The sequence below is a fragment of the Indicator indicator genome, chromosome 1 (genome assembly GCF_027791375.1).
Source record: "Indicator indicator isolate 239-I01 chromosome 1, UM_Iind_1.1, whole genome shotgun sequence".
Lineage (NCBI taxonomy): Eukaryota > Metazoa > Chordata > Aves > Piciformes > Indicatoridae > Indicator > Indicator indicator.
In genome coordinates, this window is record NC_072010.1 from 94,627,712 (window position 1) to 94,649,731 (window position 22,020).

The 22,020-nt window shown below is 45.2% G+C and overlaps 1 protein-coding gene across 1 annotated transcript in view; it reads right to left on the bottom strand.

The window, feature by feature from the left end:
* Positions 1–3,824: 3,824 nt before the first annotated feature.
* Positions 3,825–22,020, bottom strand: part of LOC128973700 (alpha-2-macroglobulin-like protein 1) — a 45,328-nt gene continuing 27,132 nt past the window's right edge. The window contains exons 28-39 of the mRNA XM_054390126.1: positions 21,794–21,868; positions 21,259–21,412; positions 18,730–18,911; positions 18,138–18,353; positions 14,920–15,041; positions 14,086–14,176; positions 13,079–13,147; positions 12,605–12,707; positions 11,002–11,043; positions 8,055–8,103; positions 4,028–4,222; positions 3,825–3,879 (exon numbers count right to left, since the gene is read on the bottom strand). Of these exons, the coding sequence (XP_054246101.1) occupies positions 3,825–3,879; positions 4,028–4,222; positions 8,055–8,103; positions 11,002–11,043; positions 12,605–12,707; positions 13,079–13,147; positions 14,086–14,176; positions 14,920–15,041; positions 18,138–18,353; positions 18,730–18,911; positions 21,259–21,412; positions 21,794–21,868 (1,353 nt within the window). The remainder of the gene's footprint in view (positions 3,880–4,027; positions 4,223–8,054; positions 8,104–11,001; positions 11,044–12,604; positions 12,708–13,078; positions 13,148–14,085; positions 14,177–14,919; positions 15,042–18,137; positions 18,354–18,729; positions 18,912–21,258; positions 21,413–21,793; positions 21,869–22,020) is intronic.

Sequence of the window (22,020 nt, forward strand, 5' to 3'; positions counted from 1 at the left end):
CAGCCCATGCAGAAAATCACCGTAGCTAACAAACCTGATCACTTCTCCTTAAAGGGAGGCTACTGAACTGAGGTGAACTGCACTGTGCAGTCTTCCACTGCACTTTAGCAAATTCTGATCTCTTCTTCCTCCAGTCCCACAAGAGATATCATTTCCCCCAAACTCCACTGCCCTGCTGCAGCTGTATCAGCTCAGTCTTCCGTCTCCCAGTGTATCCCCCAGTCCTTGACTATTTTGTTCATTCTCTGATCCCATGGACTTCCAGCTACTTGTTGTCCCAGGCAGATCCTAACTTGAATATTAGACTGAAAGCTGGTATCTATGGTGGCTAGTTGCTTTCAGGAGGAGAGTCAGAAGCAGAGTGAATGAAGGGTTCACTGGCAGCACTTGGAGGTGAAAGCTGTTGAAGATGTCAGGTAGGGCCAGAAAGAACTTCCAGCAGCAGAAAGAGGAGTTGCAGAGAAACACAGGACTGAGAAAGGACTGGAGAAGGCTTTCACCAGCCAAGGGGAAAAGATTAAACACTGAGAAGAGAGTGCTTAGAAGAAGAATAACAGATTGGGATGCTCAGGGAGTTTCCCACAGTAAGAAACATGGGCTCCGTAAGGAGTAATAGTAGGAAAGGTTAGAGTCAGAAAAGGGAAAGTGCAAAAGTGCTTATTCAACAGAATTCTACCCCCCAAAAAATTTCCTCTTTTTAGAATAATAATATTCCATGTGGGGAGGGGAAAAAAAAAAAAAAAAAAAAAAAAAAAAAGCAGGCTCTGGTAGTCTCAGTATCTCTGTCAGCCTGTTTGTTTCCAAAACACCAGCTGGCTCCCCTGCAACATATCTGAGACACCTCTAAATGAGACCATTAGGCTTTCAGGATCCCACAGCAGCACCACAGCCCCTGTTGTCTAGACCTTTTCAAATCCAGAGATTTCGAGCTTCACAGCCTTCACCAAACACAACTTTTTCTAGGTACATAAAACACCAGAGCAGCATGGAAAAGGAGGTCCAACAATAGCCTCAACCAGACAACTTCTTAAATTCTGGAATGGTGTTAAGGGCAGCAGATGACTTTAAAGTAGGGCAGCAGTATTCCCACTGCAGAGGATGGCTGGCTTGATCAGGGAATTGCTGCTTTAAACTTGCTCCTCAAAAATCTGGAAAATTCTGTAATGGACAAGCAGATAACTGCTGCCCCATTCCTGTCCTCCCCATAAATCTTTACTTCTGCTCAGAAGTCCTGCCCAGGCATCTCCCTCCTGCTTCCTGCACTGCTTCAGTGTTGGCCACTGGTAATTCTGACCTGCAGTCATCTGAGTTGGGAGGCACCCTCTCCTACCTGGCCACTGCTGTCTTCAGGCACAACCCTATTGCAGGTCAAAACCATTGGTCAATAAGCCCATCTAGAAGAGAAAAACTCTGGAGAAAACAATTGCCTTAAATATCTTTCTTAGGGGGCAGCACCACAAAACGTAAATGGTGCCTGGAAAAAAATCGAGAAGGGAGAGCATACAGACTTTTTGAAAGAAAAAATAACTGTGGTCAATAAATTAAGTACTTTGAGGGGGGGTTAAATGCAAGTCAGAAGGAAGCTATACATGTTACACCAAGTTAACTATTAGCTTAGCTACCATTAGGACGTAATTTCTGTTCTCTTGCTCATCCTCAACATCTCAGCATTTACCTTGCTTCTGGTGCTCACTAGATCAATATGGTAACTTTTCAGAAAAACTACACTGAAGAGTATTTTCTGCCTGGTCAGCAAGTTGAATTAGCTCACTTGTGATGCTGTAAGTGTCAGTGAGAGAGAAAAGAAGTAAGGTTCAGCTTAGCTGTAGCACACATCAACAGCTCAACAGCTGCATGAGGAGAAACCTGGCTTATGACCTGGTGCTCTGCTCCACCATTTGTGTTTCCCCAGCAAACAGTATAATTGATTCTGAGGGCTTCCAGCAAATTTTGGAGTTCCACACTGATCTAGATCTTCTTAAAATGAGGTTCTAGCATAAACAAAACCTTGCAGAAATATTTCTGTGATGAGACGTTGGTCTCGGCATCAGGAGAAGGCTTTTTGGGGGCACGGATAGAGAATCATAGTCTCCCTTTGCAGAAGGGCAGTGAGAATTTTAAGTTGCTTGCAACAAGCCAGGTTATCCAGCAGAACCCTTTTCAAACACAAAAGCGAAAAGGCACAGAATTTCCCTAGGCAAGTTCATCTAAGAATGCAGCTCCACGTTAGGGTAATCCAATCTAAATACAGGCTATTTCCATTGAAAACAGCACAGATGACACTCCCCTCCTCTAAGCACATCTTTCAGCGCCCTCCAAAAATCTAGTGATCACTGGGCTATCAGCTTACTTGACTCCTCTAGTTGCTGCTCCATGAGTTGGATAACCTACTAATAATGATTAAACCATGAGTTTTCCAAAATATTTAGTTAACCAACTCACCTAGCGAAAGTAGTCAGTAGTTCTCAAGCAAAAAAACACCAACAACCCAGAGTAACAATGTGTCCATTACTGTAACTTAACCTATCAACAAGAGCTAGAACTGCATCCCTAAAAGAGATATGGAAGGATACAAAGGCAAGAATGACAGCACAGTGGAAAGGAAGAAAAGCAGCTCATGAAGCAGTACGAGTATGAGAACATGGGCCAGTCCAGAACCTGTGTGACCTCAGTATACACTACAGGTGGCCGATCTATAAGTTCCTGACCTTTCTCAAATGCAAGAGTAAAAGTCAGGTCAAACATCTACTCTAGTCACGAGATAGCAAAGTTTTACTGTCTCACCCCATCCCTTTCCCCCATTACATGTTAGTGTATGTTGCCTAAAGAACATTTTCTAATCTCATAAGCGGTTTCATCTCCTCATCCACGAAAAACTAACCACAAAATAATGTTTGCACAGGTCTGCCTACATGTTTTGAGGAGAGAAAATTAGCAACCAGGACTAGAGCTCACTCCTTGCTCTGTTAATTGTAGTTTTCCACAGCAGTCCCTGAGCTCCGCAAAGTAGAGGCGTGTAAACTGGCCGGGACACATTATACTCTGCTCTGGGATGCTCTGGAAGGTGCAGACTCCCGAGAGGTGCACGGACCCATGTACTAACCTGTTCCCACCCCACGCTGTGCTCGGCCCGTCGCCCGCCTTTCCCTGCCGAGTGGGGCCACCGCAGCCGCCCGGGAGGGTGAACGGGAGGGTGGGCGAAGAGGGCAGCACGGCGGCAGCCCTCCCTCCCAGGCCGTCAGCAACTCCAGCAGCAAAGTTAAGCTGAGAGTGTGTGCGGGAGCCCTGCCCGCCCTGCCCACAACACGGGAGGCGGGGATCCACCGCAGGATGCCCGCCACCGGGGAGCTAACGAAAGGCGCGTGTTTAACGGCCGGCTACCTGCGCGGGGGGAGCGGCGGCGGTGGCTGCCCAGGAGCGGGAATCGGGGCTGCGAGGGGGCTGCGAGGGGGGCACTTCTCGGCCGCTGCTCAAGGGGCCGGGCAGACAATGGCCGCTCCACCGCCGCTGTCAACTTCCAGCTCGCCTCGGCCCCGGGATACTCTCCCCTCCGCGGCCGCCCGCGTTCCCGGGCCCGGCCTCACCTGCAGCCACCACGGCAATGCCCCGCTCCGCACGGCTCCCGCAGCAGCAGCAGCAGCAGCAACGCCGCCACCACCACGATTCGCCCGAACCACCCCGCGCTGCGGTGTTACCGGAGCCCCTGGGGCCGCCGCCGCCTGACACGCCCCCCTGACACGGGCCCCGGGCCGGGAGGGGCGGGGCGGGCGGTGCCCGGGGTAAGGGGGGAGGCCGTTGTTTGGGGGAAGGCGGGGCCGAGGGCGTTACCTCGCGGTGGCGGCCATAGGGCCCTGGCCGGCCGCGGCCTGGTAAAGCAGCCTAGAGGGAGAAAGGGGCCGGCAAGGCTACGCCTGGCAGGACTTACACATGGGCGCCGGTTCGGCTCCCCTTTTTCTTTGTATTTTTAAATTGTCTTGCCTTTTTTTCCCCTTTTTTTTTTTTATTTTTGGCGTCTGGGGCTCCCTACCTTTGCGTCACTTCCTCCCGCAATGCACTTCCGGTCACCTGACCCCCCTGCCTCCCTCCCTCCCCCTTCCCCGGCCGCCGCTTTGGCGTTGCCCCGGTGACGGCAGCCGGGGCTTGGTGAGAATGCTGAGGCCGGGACGTCGCCTTCTGGGGCCTCCCCGGCCCGACGGGGGCCGCATCGCTCACCCTGCGGGCCCTGCCGAGGAGGGGGAACTTTGTACCCCGGTACAGGCCTCCTGCAAGGCCTCGTCGGGGAAGAGAACCGAGGCATCAAGAACATCTTAAGAGCCAAGAAATGGAGGCTGAGGGGAGACCTGGCTCTTTACAACTCCCTGAAAGGGGATTGGAGCCATCTGGGTGTGGTCTCTCCTGCCTAGTAACGAGTGACAGGACAAGAGGCAGCAAGGAGGGTTTAGGTTGGCTGTTAAAAGAAACTTCTTCACTGAAAGTATTCTCGATCCCTAGCTCCCCAGGGAGGTGGTTGAGTCTCCATTCTGTTTCAAAGACACAGAGATGTGGTGCTGAGGAACATAGTTTAGCACCAGGCTTAGTAAAGTTAGAGAATTGTTGGACTTGATTATCTTAAAAAATCTTTTCCAACCGAAATGTTTCTATGCTGGGGTTGTTTCTTAGTTTAGATAGAAATCTGGCTGTTTATCTTGGGGAAAAAAAATAGTTTTAAGGCTGTTCAAAACAAAGTCAGATAGTGATCAAAGCAGCAATGTCTAGGCAGGGAACCCAGACTGCATAATCTCGGTGAATCAACCACTCCTAAAAAGCCTCAATGACTGGGTGAACGACAGAGCCATTTGTCTCCCAAACTCCACTGAAGTATATTCAAGGGAGGAAACTCGGGAATCTATACAAACAAAGGGGAACTATTGCAATGTAGAGGCTTTAGGACTTTAATGGGGGAGTGCTTCAGGTGTGGTAGTGGGGCATGTTGGAATGCTTAAAGACAATTTGAGAATTTGGAAGACTACATTGGTATGTTTGGGTTAAGAATTGCAGGCAGGGAAATGAGGGGATGGAGGTGGATTGGGAAAAAGTATGTGAAAATGGAGACCAATGAGTTAAACTGTGTCAAACGCAACCAGTGCATTTGTGTGGACAAGTTTCACACCTGATCACTACAGTCTGTACTGTATTGTAATAAATTATTTGAATTATTACCTCTATGGTTGTGCTCTCTACTGTGTGCATGTGTGTGTGATCCAATAACAAACTGTGGTCTGTGTAGTCAGCAAGTAGAATGAATGGTTTAAGGACCCAGAATCCCAAGTGACCTCTGAAGGCCACATTTCTATGTGCTCTAGTGCTTTGGGAACAGGATCAGGTTCCTGTGACTGCCTGTGGGTTTTTGGGTGTCTTTGAAGTGGTCTCTTATCAGTGCACCCATGTGTGTGCACATCTGGTGCCAATTTGGACACTCTAGTGCTAGAGTATTGGTCTACTTGAAGAAAGGAGCTCCCGCTCATCTCTGTTGGTCCAGGAAGGAAGGAAGCTTCTATATCTTTCATCCCACCAGATTCAGGGAAAGCAGGTGCTCCTGACTAATGTCTACAGTCCATTCGCCTTGTTCTGTTCCCACATCCAAGCATGGTAGTAGGAATGATGGAGGATACATCACAACCTATTTCCTTTGTTACAGACCAACTTTTTATTACTTTATCTATGAGCTTTGTGAAGTTGCTGATACTATTGGTTTCCATAACTCCTGTTCTTATTGAGTACCTTTTGTTTGATTTAAATTAATTACCAGCTAGTTTTATCACATGCCCCTCCCCACCCCCACCCTCCCAAGCATGACATGGAAAGATCTGACAAACAGCTTTGTGTTGACTTTAGCCACTACCTTCACTATTTTTGTCAACCCCGGTCCCCTCATCTGCCCACCAAATTCTGCTCATTTGGCTCACGAACTGGTGGAATCACAGCCTTTTTAGTGTCTCCTGATGAAGCACTTGTTCCGTCCTATAACTGTTGTCCCTGAAGTTCACAGCACCATTTATGAGACTAGCTTTCAAAGGTAGGATCACTTGCTCACGTTTCAGATGCAGATCTTCCTACCTTCTTAACAAAAAGCAGCCTGTTTTCATTCCACTGACTTTTTTTTCCCCTCTTCCAACCCATTTTAACAAAGGAGTTTTGCTGGAGTAACGGCATCTTATCAGAGGCAAGCCATGGTGCGATGGTGACACTCAGTGGTCCCGCCGGAAAAGCGCACCCTTTGAGTTCCCGATCTTTCCCAATTTATCAGGAGGACAGTGACAGCAAATGAACCTCATATGCAGGTGAGTAGACAGCACTGCCTAAGGCTGAGTCTGCATATGGTGCTGTCTGGATTCATATTGTCTATAAGTTGTATGAGATTCAACATGGCCAAGTGCAGGGTCCTGCACTTGGGTCATAACAACCTCATGAAGGTTCCAGGCTTGGGGCAGAGTGGTCGTCAATCTGCCCAGAAGAGAAAGACCTGGGGTTGTTGACCAGTAGCCAGCTGAACATGAGCCAACATGTCCCCCTGCATCGGGATCAGGGAACTGATTGACACAGCACTGGTGAGGGCACACCTTGAGTACTGGGTTCAGTTTTGGGGCCCTCAATTCAAGAAAGACACAGAGGTGCTGGAGTGTGTCCAGAGAAGTGCAATGAAGAAAGTGAAAGGTCTGGAGAACAGGTCTTGTGAGGAGCAGCTGAGGGAACTGGGGTAGATTAGTCTGGAGAAAAGGAGGCTGAAGGGAGACCTTCTCTCTCTACAACTCACTGAAAGGAGGTTGGAGTTAGCTGGGTGTTGATCTCTCTCCCTAGTAGCAAGTGATAGGACAAGAGGAAATGGCCTCAAGTTGCACCAAGGGAGGTTTAAGTTGGCTATTAGATGAAACTTCTTCACCAAAAGGGTTCTCAAACCCTGGAAGACACTGCCCAGGGAGGTAGTTGAATCCCCATCCCCAGAAGTGTTTCAAAGACAGAAATGTGCTGCTGAAGGTCATAGGTTAGCACCAGACTTGGCAGAGTTAGAGAATGGTTGGGCTCTATGTCCTTAAAGATCTTTTCCAACTAAAATGATGATTCTATGATTTGATATAGTAAAAGCATATAAATGGACATCTGTCCTACGTATCTGCATTTGCCTCCTTTCCCTTTCCCACATTCATTTAATCACTTCAGTCTGAAAATGAGACCACTACCTTCAGGTACCTTAGACGGAAAACCCTTTCTTCTGTGGTGGGGAATGATAGAGTTTTCAGACACACTGTCAGGGAACATGGCAGCTTGTAATGTAATCAGCCCTAGCCACCAAGAGCTAATCCTCAGATCAGTACCCTGGAGGTGCAAGGGGAGTCATAAATCTGATTCAGACTTACCTACAAGCCTAATATGTCTTCCCTTTAAGAGAAAATGCTGGCATTATTCCCAGTTTACTGGGATATACAAGTGTGATTGCAGTTAGTGCAATGTACTTCTTATAGGCTGGCCAGAACTGTGCTTTTGGTGTCCACACCTTTCCACACATAGACACCAACTCATCCACAGCCTCATCACTGGATCTATTCAACAGCCTTGGCCAGTATGGCTCATCATCATCTCTGGAAGGAAGAAGCCAGGCAGGAGATGATCATAGCAGCCCTGTTTTGTCCTGTCTCTGAGCTAATGGTCATCTGACTGTGCTAGTTTCTAAGTCGTCCTCTGACCTTTCCTGCCCCACATTTCAGACAAGCTTTTTATATACCTTCACCTCTCCCGTACACCTGCTGTACACCTTATTTTCTGCATTGCTGATCCCAGTGTGAATTTGATATGCCCTCCCTACCATTACAAGGCTTCTTCAAGTTTGTAAGCTGAGCAGAGAGACTGCAACCACATATCTCCTCATCTTGTTTTCCCATCCCTCAAAAAAAAAAAAAAAAAACAGATAAAATGCAGGCCAAACCACCTTTCTGCTCCCTGCAGGAAGTGGGAAGTTAGAAGACATAAAGAGAAGATGTGGAATATTGTGTGAGGAGCCAGCACCAGGCGTCAGTTACCTGTAGTACCCTGAAGGCATGCTTCTCACCACCACTTTTAAGATGTGAACTGCATATGAAAGGAAAACGAAGTCAATCAGCAGAAGCTGATAGGTATCAGGCTACTTCTAAGTGTTACTGGGTCTGGCCATCGAAGACAGTATTAATGACGTTGCTTATCAACCTAAGTGTGGGAATAAACCCACCGTGCTGCAAACTACAAGAAATCACAAATTTTAGACTTTTCTCAGGAAAGAAGCCTTTTTGATTGTCAAAGGTAAACCACATTCCAGGGACTCTCCTTGTAGGAAGATTGACTAAGAGATGCTTCACAAGATAAGGTCTTGAGGGGTAATAATGGGACATTAAGTTTAAAAGGAGGCAGAGTCTTGTGAAAAAGATAACACAGGGATTGCTAAAATGGTGCCCTTTTCCTTTGCTAATTACAACCTGAATACCTCACCCCTGGCACAGACCCAATATACTCTCAAAAGGAAAAGGATTAACAAAGGTTCCAGATTTCACAACCAGGGGTGGGGAGTAGAAGTTGGTATTACACCTGGTGGTCCCAAAAGATAGCAGGAGCATCGAGATAAGGGAATGGTTAATTTCTACCTTCATATGTATGTGAGGAAAATACTGCCTTATTGTGTTACTATTTTGCACGTAAGACCCATCTTATGTCTCAGAAGGTGTGTTAGCTTTTGGACATCATCCTGCTAACACCTAATCCTGCACAGGATCTTAATAAACTTGGTATCTTGTCTCTGTGTATGGATTGGACCTTGCAGACTGGGTGGAGAATCCATTTTTGGGACAATATATACTTAAAGAAAACAAATTAACAAAGAAATCCAAGTATGCTTTAAAAATTACTCATCTATTGCAGTGCCTTGGATTTAGCTGTGGATTGCACCTTGATGCAATTAAGGGTAAGATTAAGAATTAACAAGACATCATATGTGAGTCTGCAGGCATGCACAGAGACAGTAGACATTGTGAGGTGGATCTGTAGGATATCTCACGTGGTTCTCAGTAGTAGCTATTAGTAGCTTCAAGAGAAAATTCAGGGTCCTTGTTCACCTCAAAAAGGAGGAGAAAACCCTTGGAATAAACCTTAGACTCTATATAGTCAACATTCCCAGTAACAAGCCTTACAATTCCAACCCACAGGTCTGCAGTTTTGTATTTCTTTCCTGATTTGGGGGTTAAAAAGTGGAGAGAAAGGAAGGCAAAGTAACAAACCATTGCTCTGTCTCCAAACTGGAGCTTGTCATTTGAGCAATACACGAGTCAGGAAAAAAGACCTGTCCAAGCTTGCAGGAGAGTTGACAGCTCCCCTGTCCTGTGTTTTAACTTCTTTCTGGATAAGGATCATAGAATCGTTTTCATTGGAAAAGACCTTTAAGATCATTGAGTCCAACCATTCTCTAACTCTACCAAGTCTGGTGCTAAACCATATCCCTCAACACCATATCTCTGTGTCTTTGAAACACCTCCAGGGATGAGGATCCAACCACCTCCCTGGGGAGACTTCCGTGTTTGAAAGCCCTTTCGGTAAAGAAGTTTCCTATAATATCCAGTCTAAACTGTCAGATCCAAGGGTTCCTCTTCAATTCCTTGTCTCTTTCAGACATGCAAGTTTTTTTTTTCCATCCTCTGGGATCATACCTCCTGGGCATCATTTGTTGCTCAGCCTGTGTCTTCAGGAAGAGTGTTCTTTTCTAGCCCCAGTTCCAGGAGCACTCCCGCAGTGTAGGACCTATGACCCCATTCTGGCTCTACCTCAGTCCTGGCACTACAAGATAGTGACATGCAGTACACAAGTACACTATTTCCCTGCATGTGTCATCTTCTGGCTTTCTGAGATGCTCCTTAGATAGCTACTTATAGGATCAAGGAATCATTAAGGTTGTATAAGACCTCTAATCATCAAGTCCAACCATCAGCCCAACACCACCATGCCCAGTAAACCTCCAGGAATGGTGGCTCCACCGCCTCCCTGGGCAGCCTGTTGCAATGACCACTCTTTACTGAAAGAAATTTTTCCTAATATTCAATCTAAACCTCCCCATGTGCATTTATATCTCTCTTAGCTTTCCCTTGCCTGTCCTACTCTTCAGTTGTGACAAGAAGATGATTCACAGGGCCATGCTTGGAGTTTGGCTGTAAACAAACTGATGTGTTAGCTCAATTGATAAGGTAGCCCATAGTTGGGATTTAGGGAGGAGAGGAAGACTTAAGCCACATGGTGACTAAAAGCAAAATATGTAACTATAATCTAAGTAATGTTTCTCTCTTATTCAGGCATTAAAATCTGTGCAGACTTCATCAGCTATCACATCACTGCCATCTTTCCAGGTTTCACATGCTTTATTTGTCTTGATCCCAAACAATTGTGTGTCAAGCCAGGTTTCACATAGAAACTTAGGGCATAGATAAAAAGAAATAGCTCAGATTACTGGTTGCAGAGCCATGGCATTCTATTGGGAATCCTTCTCCAGGACATCTGTGAAAAGAGCAAGCAAGAAAAGGCAAAGCGCCTAATTAATTTTTACCAAGATATCTAAGGACTAAGAGATCTTAGGGAATGAGTTGCAACATGGTGGTGGTTTTTTTTGTTTGTTTTTTTTTTTTTTTTGGTTGTTCACTTAACCATTTGCAGTTGCATTCAGGTTTGGGATGCTGCAAGAACTGCACACATGAGGAGTGTATAGAAGTGGAATTAAAATAGATCCTTTCAACCTTCTGTGGTATTCTCAAGCTTTGATTTGTGTTGAGATTATACCTGGACTAGAAACTGTGCCCACAACTTGTACAGTAGATCCCAGTTCAACCTGCAGTACAAGAAAGCTCTACAGCACACGATGGAATTAAATACGGAACAGAGGTGGGCTGCTTTGCTTGCTTAGCACCAGTCCTGTGCTCTGTTTCAGCTGTTCCTACCTTGAAACCTGTTAGCACTAACCTGAGCTGCAAGGGAAAGCGTATTCTCTTGCTGTGCGGTCATCTGTAGAAACAAAAGAGAAAGGACAGTGAGCTGCAGAGCTGTGTGGTGTGGTAACGCCACGCTTCTTTCTCTTCAATACAACCATAGCACCACCTTAATTTTTTTCACCCTTCAGAGTGTGAATACAGGAACAGGAAAATGTGCACCAACAATCTGTCTCCCATACAGCTGTGAAATACCATCTTATGAATCACAATACCTTCTGCTTCAAGGACAGTTTTGTCAACAGAGAACCTTTCATTTGTGTGTCTTGATCTTTTTTTACTGATAATTAGTATTTTCATGTCAGATAAAGATTTTGAAGTTGTACGTCCTCATCACAAAAAAAGTCTTGAACAGGATGAAGTAGCAAAGAGAGCATATTAGGTGACAATATTTAACTCTGTCAAGGCTGGGTTAGGAAGTCTCTGTCTCTTCATGAGATAGTGTGGAAGGGGGAAACAAGAATGCATCTCAGCACGCAACCTGTAGCCCTGTGGTACTGCTTTCTTCATCTCCAGACATAGTTTTTCCATTTTGCTCTCAAATTATATATTAAAAAAATTCTTAAATTTCCATTTGCTTTTTGAGCTCATACTGAACACACGCACACAACCCCGAAAACTCATAGGCACTCAAAATGACTATAAGATCTGTTTTCTATGTGCAGCCAGTTCATTTAGAGTGTTAAAGAGTAAGAAATTATTTTCCTGTTGTCCACCAAGACATGATGGTGCATAACAGCTGGTAGGATTATTACACTACACGTGAAAAGCATAGAACTAACTTTTGCCTTCTGATGTTGAGGGTGGCTGTATGGAACACTGATTTTAAATAAAAGCCAAAGCATTTTCAAGAATGCTAAGGAGATGGAGAAGACATAGTAAATTGACAGAGTAGCTTTCTTTCCACAGAGAAGTCTCATAAGGAGTAGCTGAGGGAACTGTGGGTGTTCAGTCCGAAGAAGAGAAGGCTGAGGGGAGACCTCACTCTGTACAACTCCCTGAAAACAGGTTGGAGTGAGGTGGGTGTTGGTCACTTCTCCCAAGGAAATAACTAAATGACTAGAGGGAATGGCCTCAAGTTGTGCCGGGGGAGGTTTATATTGGGTATTAGGAAAAATTTCTTTACTGAATGAGTGGTCAAGCATTGGAACAGGCTGCCCAGGGACCTGGTAGAGTCACCACCCCTGGAGATGTTCAAAAACATGCAGACACAGCACTTTGGGACATGGTTTGTTGGACGTGGTGGTGTTGGGTTGATGGTTGGACTTGACTATCTTAGAGGTCTTTTCTAACCTTAATGATTCTATGATACTATTCTATGATTCTATGTATCTTGAAGCTGGAGGAAGTAAAGAAACACTTTTTTTTAAACACATACACACCACAACATAATCATAGTGCCACACAGTTTCATCTCAAGAACAGAAAAGCTGTTTGAATCTAGAAGTTTGGTACAGAGGAAACCTAAGTTGTAGGAGGAGGTGCACCAGAATAAAGGAGGTAAGGGAGTAGGAGGTGTAGACCGAACTGAATGAGTGGCTAATAGTTAGTCTTTGCCTATGTCAGTGAAATCTCACCCGGCTTATAGTAGTCATAGACATGCACTGTTGCTGTTTTCAGGTTCTGCACTTCGGCATCTTGTTCCACTGAGATGTTAAATTTCAAAGTAGTGCCACCCAGCTGGTGAAAAAATAGAAGTGATCAAAAATGCACTGGTCTTCTTCAAGTCATGTATATATCACTTTTATTCCCTCTGCATTAGAGATTTCTTTATCTATCGAGGTTCTTCCACCCTCTTCCTCTTCTGCCAAAACTGAAGCAGAAATGTGGTGCTTAGGAACATGGTTTAGCACCAGACTTGGTACAGTTAGAGAATGGTTGGACTTGATGATCTTAAAGGTCTCTTCTAACCAAATCGATTCTGTGACTCTAAAAATTTAGCCCGCTTGGCCACCCTAGAGATGTGTATTTCTAATCTTTCAGAGTCCCAATGCTAAGTCCTGCAGTTGCTACGGCTTGGTTGGGCAAACTCCCTGTGGTCTTCCTCTTACCTCTTCCAAGTAGATTATGATTTCATCTGGTTTTATCTCTGTCTTTTTCACTAGTGGTATCTCCTCCAGCTGTATAGGAAGACAAGAGTTGACCTTGCTTAGAAGCAGCTTGTTAGCCTTCGCTGTTGTTTCACACCAAGTTTGATATTTGTCAGTGAACCACAGCTGACTGAAGCTATTTGCCTAGTCAGGGGAAGGCTTGCATTCCCCAGCTATGATGACCTTGAGATTGTTGGGAGCACACAAAGACTTTCTGATCTGGAACAGATGTTCCTGAACTGCATTCCTACTTTCAGCACTTGTAGCAAAGGGGAAGATGGTTAGTTGGAGGTCATGATGGATCTTCCTGTCTGTCTCCTGGAGCATGTCCTCGAACTGCTCCATGGGATTCAGTACTCCTTTATGGAGTATCCTTAAAAATGGCGCTGCAAAGGGTCTCAGTGCATGCCAGGCAATTCTAACTAGATACTTTACAGCTCTTCTCTAACTTCTCAATGCATATTTTCAGTGGTGCCTAGTGATAGGAAAAGGGGTAACAGGCACAAACTGGAACACAGGAGGTTTGATGTAAACATAAGGAGAAACTTCTTTAACCTTGAGTGTGCCAGAGCACTGGAACAAGCTGCCCAGAGAGGTTGTGGACTCTCCTTCTCTGGGAGACTTTCAAGACCCTCCTGAATGTGTTCCTGTGCAACCTATCTAGGTGAACCTGCTTTAGCAGGGGGTTGGACTAGATGATCTCTGGAGGTCCTTTCCAGCCCCCACTGTTCTGTGATTCTGTGATATGTGATCCTCACTACTGAATTTGAAAAAACTGCACAGTCTGCAAGTGAAGTTACTTTCTGAAATACCTCGCTGTACCTGCACTTGCTTGCTTTAGTTAATTTGTAACAAGATAAGTAGCTACCATTCTCCTGCAGTTCTCAGATGTTTGGATGTTTCTGACTGAGCTGCATCTGGAACATAGATTTTCATATATTCAGGGAAAGCCAGAGAAAAAGTCATACCACTTGCACAGAGCTCTTCACAGGAATGAACCCTGACAGCATCTCCACCTCCACCAGGGCCATGTTACTGGTCTCACGGTCCCCTACATAACTGAAAAAAAAGGCAGGAGAGAAGCACATTAGATGTGGAAGGTATCATAGCATTTCCAGGAGATAACATGAATACTTCCAAACTCTGACCTAATCTGCAGTGACGTGGAAACTCAGCAGAATGTCTAACTGATGGGAGAAAGGGACACAAAAAAAATTTGCCCCATCTACTTGCTCAATACAGAAGCAGATTGTGTAGGAAATGTTGTTATGGTTAATCTTGATGCTGCCCTCTCCAACAGGTGGAAGTCATCTTTGATGTAACAGGTTGAGAGCAGCAACATTGACATTGTTTTTTGTGACAGTGGGGCATGGTGAATATGAACCAAGACACTCATCCTGGACAAATGCAGATAGGTGACATATGAATAGGGACTGGAGTTTCTGCTGTCAGGTTTCAATAAAGGTTCACACTATAGGAGAATGCACCTCAAGGCTGTTTCAGGACAGGCTGACAAGTGTCAGGGGGAACTCTGGCTCTTTGGGAATGCTGCCATCTCAGCTGCTAGTGCTGTGGAGGCTGCTGAGCTGCTCCATGCTATGGTTCTGCAAGCTATTTCCAATACATTCCTATGATGCTCAGGCCTTAACTTCATCTCACAATCTCTTTGAGATCTATGGAGAAAAATGAGTCTCTCCCTGTGTCTTTGTCTCCGAAGATATGAGGTGTTTATGGGGTTCTGGTCATACAGCTGGGCCTTCCACTTGCTTCTACTAAATAAGGAGCCTCAAAGGATCTCATACCTGACAGACACATGAATGTCAAGCTGTTTCCTGGCACCATCACATTCTCTTGGTACTGTTGCCACATCCAGAGCAAAGACCTCTTCTGTTTTTGGTGGTGGGATATTATAGTACAAAGTGGTCTGGTGGAAGAGAAAACATCTCTGTGAAATGCCCTGGAGGTTCAGTGTGTGAGCTGAAGGACTACCTGTGCCTCCAGATTTTAAATAATTGGTAACCAGTGACTAACACAGTTGGCCCCAGCTATGCTTTCTGTTCAGACATGCTGTTTAGCACATAGCATCAAATACATCTGCCAAATCTGAGCACGGAGGCTCAGCTGTGATCCAAGGCCTTATGCAGTACACCATCCCAATATCTTATTAAGGAGTGAGAAAGCACATTAGTTAAAATCCAGCCTACAAGAAGCGTAACTGTTAACTGTCGATTTAGAAATGTAGGATCATAGCATCGTTTTGGTTGGAAAAGACCTTTAAGGCCATCAAGTCCAACCATTATATAATTCTACCAAGTCTCGTGCTAAACCATGTCCCTCAGCACCACATCTCTGCCTCTTCCCTGTGCTGGGGGAAGAGGATTGAACCATCTGCCTGGGGAGCCTATTCCAGGGTTTGAGAGCCCTTTCAGTGAAGAATTTTCTTCTAATATCCAATCCCAACCTTCCCTGGTGCAACTTTAGGCCATTTCCTCTCATCCTATCACTTGTCATAGTCAGTAGTTGCAGGTCTCAAGAGGAAAAATACCAAGAATACAAGTATAAAACCCTTAAGAAAGAGAAAGCAACGAATCAGAAGAGGACAACTGAGCAAAAGGGATGATTACACTCCTCCAAAGAGCAGCATAGGCCAATCTTCCTCCACCTGCTTCATGACTGAGTGCCTGGCCATTAGAGATCATCAGATCTCTTACATTTATTGACTATATTCAAGTGTGGCCAAATAGCGTGAGTCCTAGTTACCTCCTACAGACATTAATAGTAAATATTTTTTATGTCCTCTTCTCTGTATGCTACTTGCAGATTCTCATTGCAGAGTATCATAAAAGATGAATGAACATAAATGATCCAGTGAGGGAGGTTTTCATATGGAGTGACTTGAGTTCCTTGCTGTATGAGTGACTCATAAACAGACCATTATCAAAGCTGTGAGAAAAATAAGTTATATTCTCCTAAAGGACTAGTTGTATTGGTGTATCAGGATAGGAAGACTTTGGTCCTACATCACTCCTCATCCTGCATGTGTTGGGGAAGACTGGCTGGAAAGCTTCCCAATAGAGAAAGACCTGGGGGTGTTTACTGACACCTGACTGAATCTGAGCCAGTGTATGTCCAGACCAACAGCATCCTGGGCTGTGTCAGGAATAGTGTGACCAACAGGATGAGGGAAGTGATTGTCTCCCTCTATTCAGCACTTGTGAGGCCACTCCTTGAATACTGGATTCAATTTTTGGGCCGCTTACCACAGGAAAGACATTGAGGTTCCGGAGTGTGTTGGGAGAAGGGCAACAAAGCTGTTGAAGGGTCTGGAGAAGAAGTCTTGTGAGGAGTGGCTTAGGAAACTGGGGTTGTTTAGTCAATAGATGGGAGATTCTTCACAACTTTTTACTGAAAGGGTTCTCAAACACTGGAACAGTAGGTCACTGGCAGTCAGTCACTAGTGGTGTCCCCTAGGGATCAGTGTTGGGTCTGATCCTGTTCAATATCTTTATGATTATTTGGACAAGTGGGCTGAGTTCATCATCAGTAAGTTTGCAGATGACACCAAGCTGGGAGCAGGTGTTGATCTGGGCCCCATCCTGTTCAATATCTTTATTGATGATCTGGACAAGGGCATTGAGTCCATCATCAGTAAGTGTGTAGATGACACCAAGCTGGGGGCAGGTGTTGTTCTGTTAGTGGGTAGGAGGGCTCTGCAGAGGGACCTTGACAGGCTGGACAGATGGGCAGAGTCCAATGGAATGAGATTTAACACATCTAAGTGCCAGGTTCTACACATTGGTCACAACAACCCCATGCAGTGCTACAGGCTGGGGTCAGAGTGGCTGGAGAGCAGCCAGGCAGAAAGGGACCTGGGGGTACTGTCTGACAGTAGGCTGAACATGAGCCAGCAGTGTGCCCAGGTGGCCAAGAAGGCCAATGGCATCCTGTCTTGTGTCAGGAATAGTGTGGCCAGCAGGAGCAGGGAAGTCATTGTGCCCCCGTACTGGTTAGGCCACACTTGAGTACTGAGTCCGATTCTGGGCCCCTCAGTTCAAAAAAGACATTGAGTTGATGGAACATGTCCAGAGAAGGGCAACAAAGCTCCTGAGGGGTCTGGAGCACAAGCTCTGTGAGGAGAGGCTGAGAGAGTTGGGGTTGTTTAGCCTGGAGAAGAAGAGGCTCAAGAGAGACCTTATTGCTGTCTACAACTACTTGAAGGGTGGCTGTAGCTAGGTGAGGGTTGGTCTCTTCTCCCGGGCAACCAGCAACAGAAGAAGAGGACAGCAACCAGCAACAGAACAAGAGCTATGTAAGGGGAAGTTTAGGCTTGATCTTAGAAAAAAGTTCTTCACAGAAAGAGTGATTGCCCACTGGGATGGGTTGCCCAGGGAGGTGGTGGAGTCACTGTCCCTGAAAGTGTTTAAAAAAAGACTTGATGAGGAACTTAGTGCCATGGTGTAGCTGATTAGATAGGGTTGGGCTTCCAACCTGGCTGATTCCGTGATTCTGTAATTCTGAAGTGGTTGAATTCTCATCCCTGGAAGTGTAAGGTGCAGAGATATGGTGTTGAGTGACACAGTTTAGCACCAAATTTAGTAGAATTATATAATGGTGGGAATCATTCCAAACTGAAATGGTTTTATGATTCTATGAATATTATGTCAGAATTTACAGTGCTCTTTTGAATCAGTGACATCAGCAATATGTTTGATATAGAAGCAGGTACTGTTCTGAATCTCACCACTCCTGGTTTCAGATCTACTGATCTCTTAACAGTAACATGGCTCTGGAGCATGGGACAACAAAGCTGAGACATTTCGGAGAAGAAGATACCATAGATGGTTGCAATAAAACCACGTCAACAGAGTATGCATGAACTACTTCAAGCTTGACCTGATACTGCCTAGAAAGCCAAATCCTACTCAGAATTTGAGGCTATAGTACCTGCTTAGAGCCAAACCTCTCCTGAATAGTCAGTGGCAAAACCTGACAGCTTTGTTCCTTCCTTAGAGATACTCACCTGTACATAAACACAGCCACTGCCAGTTGCCTGCACTGTGTACATCCCTGGGACTTCAAGAAGAGAAGCTTGATGCAGGACCAACTTGTTGTTCTTGTGCACATGGAACTCTAATGGAGAAGCTTCCTTGCCTTTCACTGTTACTCTTACATCTCTCATCTCCTGAGGAATCAAGGCTGCATACTGAGCAAGGGCCTGCAGACTGACAACTGTGTCCTGAATGTAGAGAGAGAGTCATGTTGCTGTGGAGCCATGCCAATATAAGACCCAACACACTAAGTCAGACACTGCCAGCAAAACCATGCTCCTCATGGTCCTGATTCACACTGACACAAGCAAGGTCTGTGCTACTAAGTACATAGGTAAGGGTCTATGCCACAGGCAGCAGGGTGACTTCAGGTACCCGGAAAGAGTGGCTTCTGACCCCTGGGGTTAGCAGACCCAGGCCTTGGGTTATCTAAATTACACCACACAGAAAAAGTTTGCTCATGGCATTCCCCTTCCCAAGCAGGAAGGGAAAGGATAGATCTAGAGTGGTATGGACATGAGAGATGGCTCTCTCCTTCCCCCATGGTTTTCCTCATCTTCTTACCTGTGTGGAAGCAAATCCACCAAAGGCATTTCTTTGTCCACTGAGCCAGTGCACAAGCTTGCTCACTGAGGCTTCATTGACTGATAAGTCCGGTTTAGAGACATAAGCCAGGAGGATGTAGGCTACTGTCTCAATGATAGAAGAAGATCTTTCATCACTGGAATGTGATGCCAGGAGCCTTGCTGAAGGGAGGAGAAACATGGAATCATAGAATCATTTTGTCTGGAAAGGATTATTGAGTCCAACCGTTATCTAAGTCTACCAAGTCTGGTGCTAAACCATACCCCTCAGCACCACACCTCTGCACCTCTGAAATACCTCCAGGGATGGGAATTCGGCCACTTCCATGGGGAGCCTGTTCCAGTCTTCAAGACCCCCTTTTCATGAGAAAGTTTCTTCTAATAACCAACCTAAACCTCTCCTGGTGCAACTTGAAGACTTTTCCTCTCACATCTCTATGAACATCTGTTTCTCCTGCCCTAGTATCCTTTGGGGACTGCCAGTTTCCTGTATACCATCAGAAATGCAGGTGCCTTTCTGTGTGGCACATCAGAGTGCAGAAGCCAATCCCTGCTGTTGCTTTTGTACCCTGAACGGCTAGCCATCTATCACAGGCTCCATTTCTTCCTTTGAAAGCACTGAGCGATGCAGATCCCAAATCTTCAACCAATTCCTCTAGGAAACAGTTCACCTAGAAGCTGGTTGACTCTGAACAGAGTCTTTTTGTTTCAAGTACAGTCCTAGTCCTGTTCAGCTCTTTGTATTCAAAGACAGCAAACATTTTGCTGTTTCTTCATTTAGACAGTCTAGCAGGGCTCCCTGTGCGGAAAAGCTTTAGGATTCGCTTCTAGTTAATTGTATCTGTTGCATAAGAATTGATCACTCTTTGAGGAAAAATTGCTGGCAGACTGCTGGAAGAGCAAGACTATCTGTGGTGGCATCCTTACTATCCAATGTATAGGGTAGCACAATTTAAGCAAGAGCTGGATTCCCATCTACAGACCAAGCTCACAGACACAGGATGCATCTGAGTCTGGTTTAATGTTTTCCTGAAGTGATAGGGGGCTAGCCAAAACTGAGCTAAGAGTTTAGCTTAGTTGTGCCAGTGTAGACATCTTGTACAATGGTGCATTTAAATTCAAAGTCACTTTTTAGAACAAACCTTTGCTTTTGAATCACAAAATCATTTGTTTGCATGTAACCAGAATAAACCCCTCCGAATTTAGCTCAGGAACTCTATGGACTGGTGTTGCTTCGTTATGTTTATCACAATGGACAGTTTTTGCATGAGGGATTTGGGATTTGTTACTTCCAAGGTGACAAATCAGAACAATTTTTTTCACAAAGTGCTAGAAAGTGTCTTGGAAATGCTGCTACAGATGACCTACAGACTAGCCTTGAGTCTTTAAAGAGCACCAAACTCTTCTTTGAGATCCAACTGTACTGTTAGTTGATAGCCAACTGTTACTGTACTGATTCAACTGTTAGTGAAGCCAGCAGAATCCTAGCCACCAGGCCATGGAAGGCATCTCTAGTCAGCAGGAGATAATCCTCTGAGACAGAGGTTCTCTAGGAGGAAGCCATATCCTCAGACTCAATATGCAGAACACAGATACTATTAAACATGCAGAACAACAGTTTTCCCTCACTCCATTGCTTTTGCTAAGTCATTGCTAACTATTATCAGTGGAAGCAGAGCCAAAGAAAACTATCACTTGACTTGTAGGTGTTAGTGTTCCAAAAACCTCCCCTGGTGCAGCTTGAGGCCATTTCCTCTCATCCTATCCTTTGTTCCTAGGAAGAAGATTATCAGTTGTTTAACCATAGGTTTAGATGCTTGGAAACCATCATTTGGCATCCTCCTTTAGGTCAGAGGTCCATTTTTTCCCATGTTACAGAGACAAAAGGAAGAACCAATCTTAGCAGCACAACAGAAAACATGCAATCATCCAAGGATCCTGAGCAATGAGACTAGTGATTCTGTGACTCCAGAGATCATCTAGTCCAGCCCATCTGCTTGAGCAGGTTCACCTAGATCAGGCTGCACAGAAATGCAACCAGGTGGGTTTTGAAAGCCTCCAGAGAAGGAGACTCCACAACACCTCTAGGCAGGCAGTCTGGTCCAGTGCTCTGCCACTCTGAAAGTAAAGAATATTTTTCTGAAATGTAACTTTCTGTCTTCTAGTTTGTGCCTGTTACCCCTTATCCAAGTTTCCATGAAAGACCTCTTGTACTATGTATGAACTGGTGAAGAAAGATGGGAGCACCACAGCTCAAGTGACTACGTTTACCACACAAATTGAGCATGGATCACCTCTGCTCTCTGCTTCTTTTGATTGGAAATTGTTTCTTGGGGCTGAAAAAATTAGAGACTTTCACAGCTTCAATAAATTACCATTTTCTGACAGAAAAAAAGCCCATCTGAGAGTAGTTACATTTCCCAATCCACTGCAATTAAATCCTGCAGATATCAGGCCTTAAACACAAGCATCTCTAGAACCTAAAACCTTCTGAACAGCAACAACCTACCAGTTTCCTTCTCCAGCATATCCAGGAGCTGCTGTCTCATCTCTGTGTCCTTGGTCAGTGTGAAGACATAAGCCATCAAGGCCTTGACATAAAGGTTTGTCTCATCAAGTATTACATTCTTGAGGCAGTGTAAGGCATTATCCAGCATAGTATCCTAAAAAAGGAATCAAAATCCAATGAATTTCCTCTCCCTGCTTTTGGGACACCTGAAAGATGGTCTTGTTTTCTCCTTTAGATACATTGATCATAATACTGTGCCCTCTCCCTGCAAGCCCTGAGCCATTTCCAGAGACAACTGTTCCCCCTAAGATCAGTTGAGAAAGGCAGATGCTCTGCTTTGATGCAAACCAGGCCATTTACATTAAGAACTCACTACCAAGTTAAAAACTTCCTTCTGAGCTTATTGTCTACAAAGGTGGGACATGATAGAACCTTTCACCAAGTCAGGCAGAGTCCTCCTTGTAACCACAGACCTTTGGAGGAATGAAGGGTAGAAGATGCTCTCAAACCCTGTAAGAATTCAGATGTGACTTACGTTGTTCTCCAGATGGAGCTCCACCAGCGTAGCAGTGATGTAGGCTGTTAATGAGATTGTATCATCCACACCTCCCTGCAAGTCATACAGACAAGCATCAAAGGGACAAAACCAACCATTGCTTGCCTGTCATTGTATAACCACTGAAAGTGCATCTGAATGGTGTACTTGACAGAGTACAGTAGCATGCCTCTGGGCATTCTTGGACATGTGGGGATTGAAGAAAG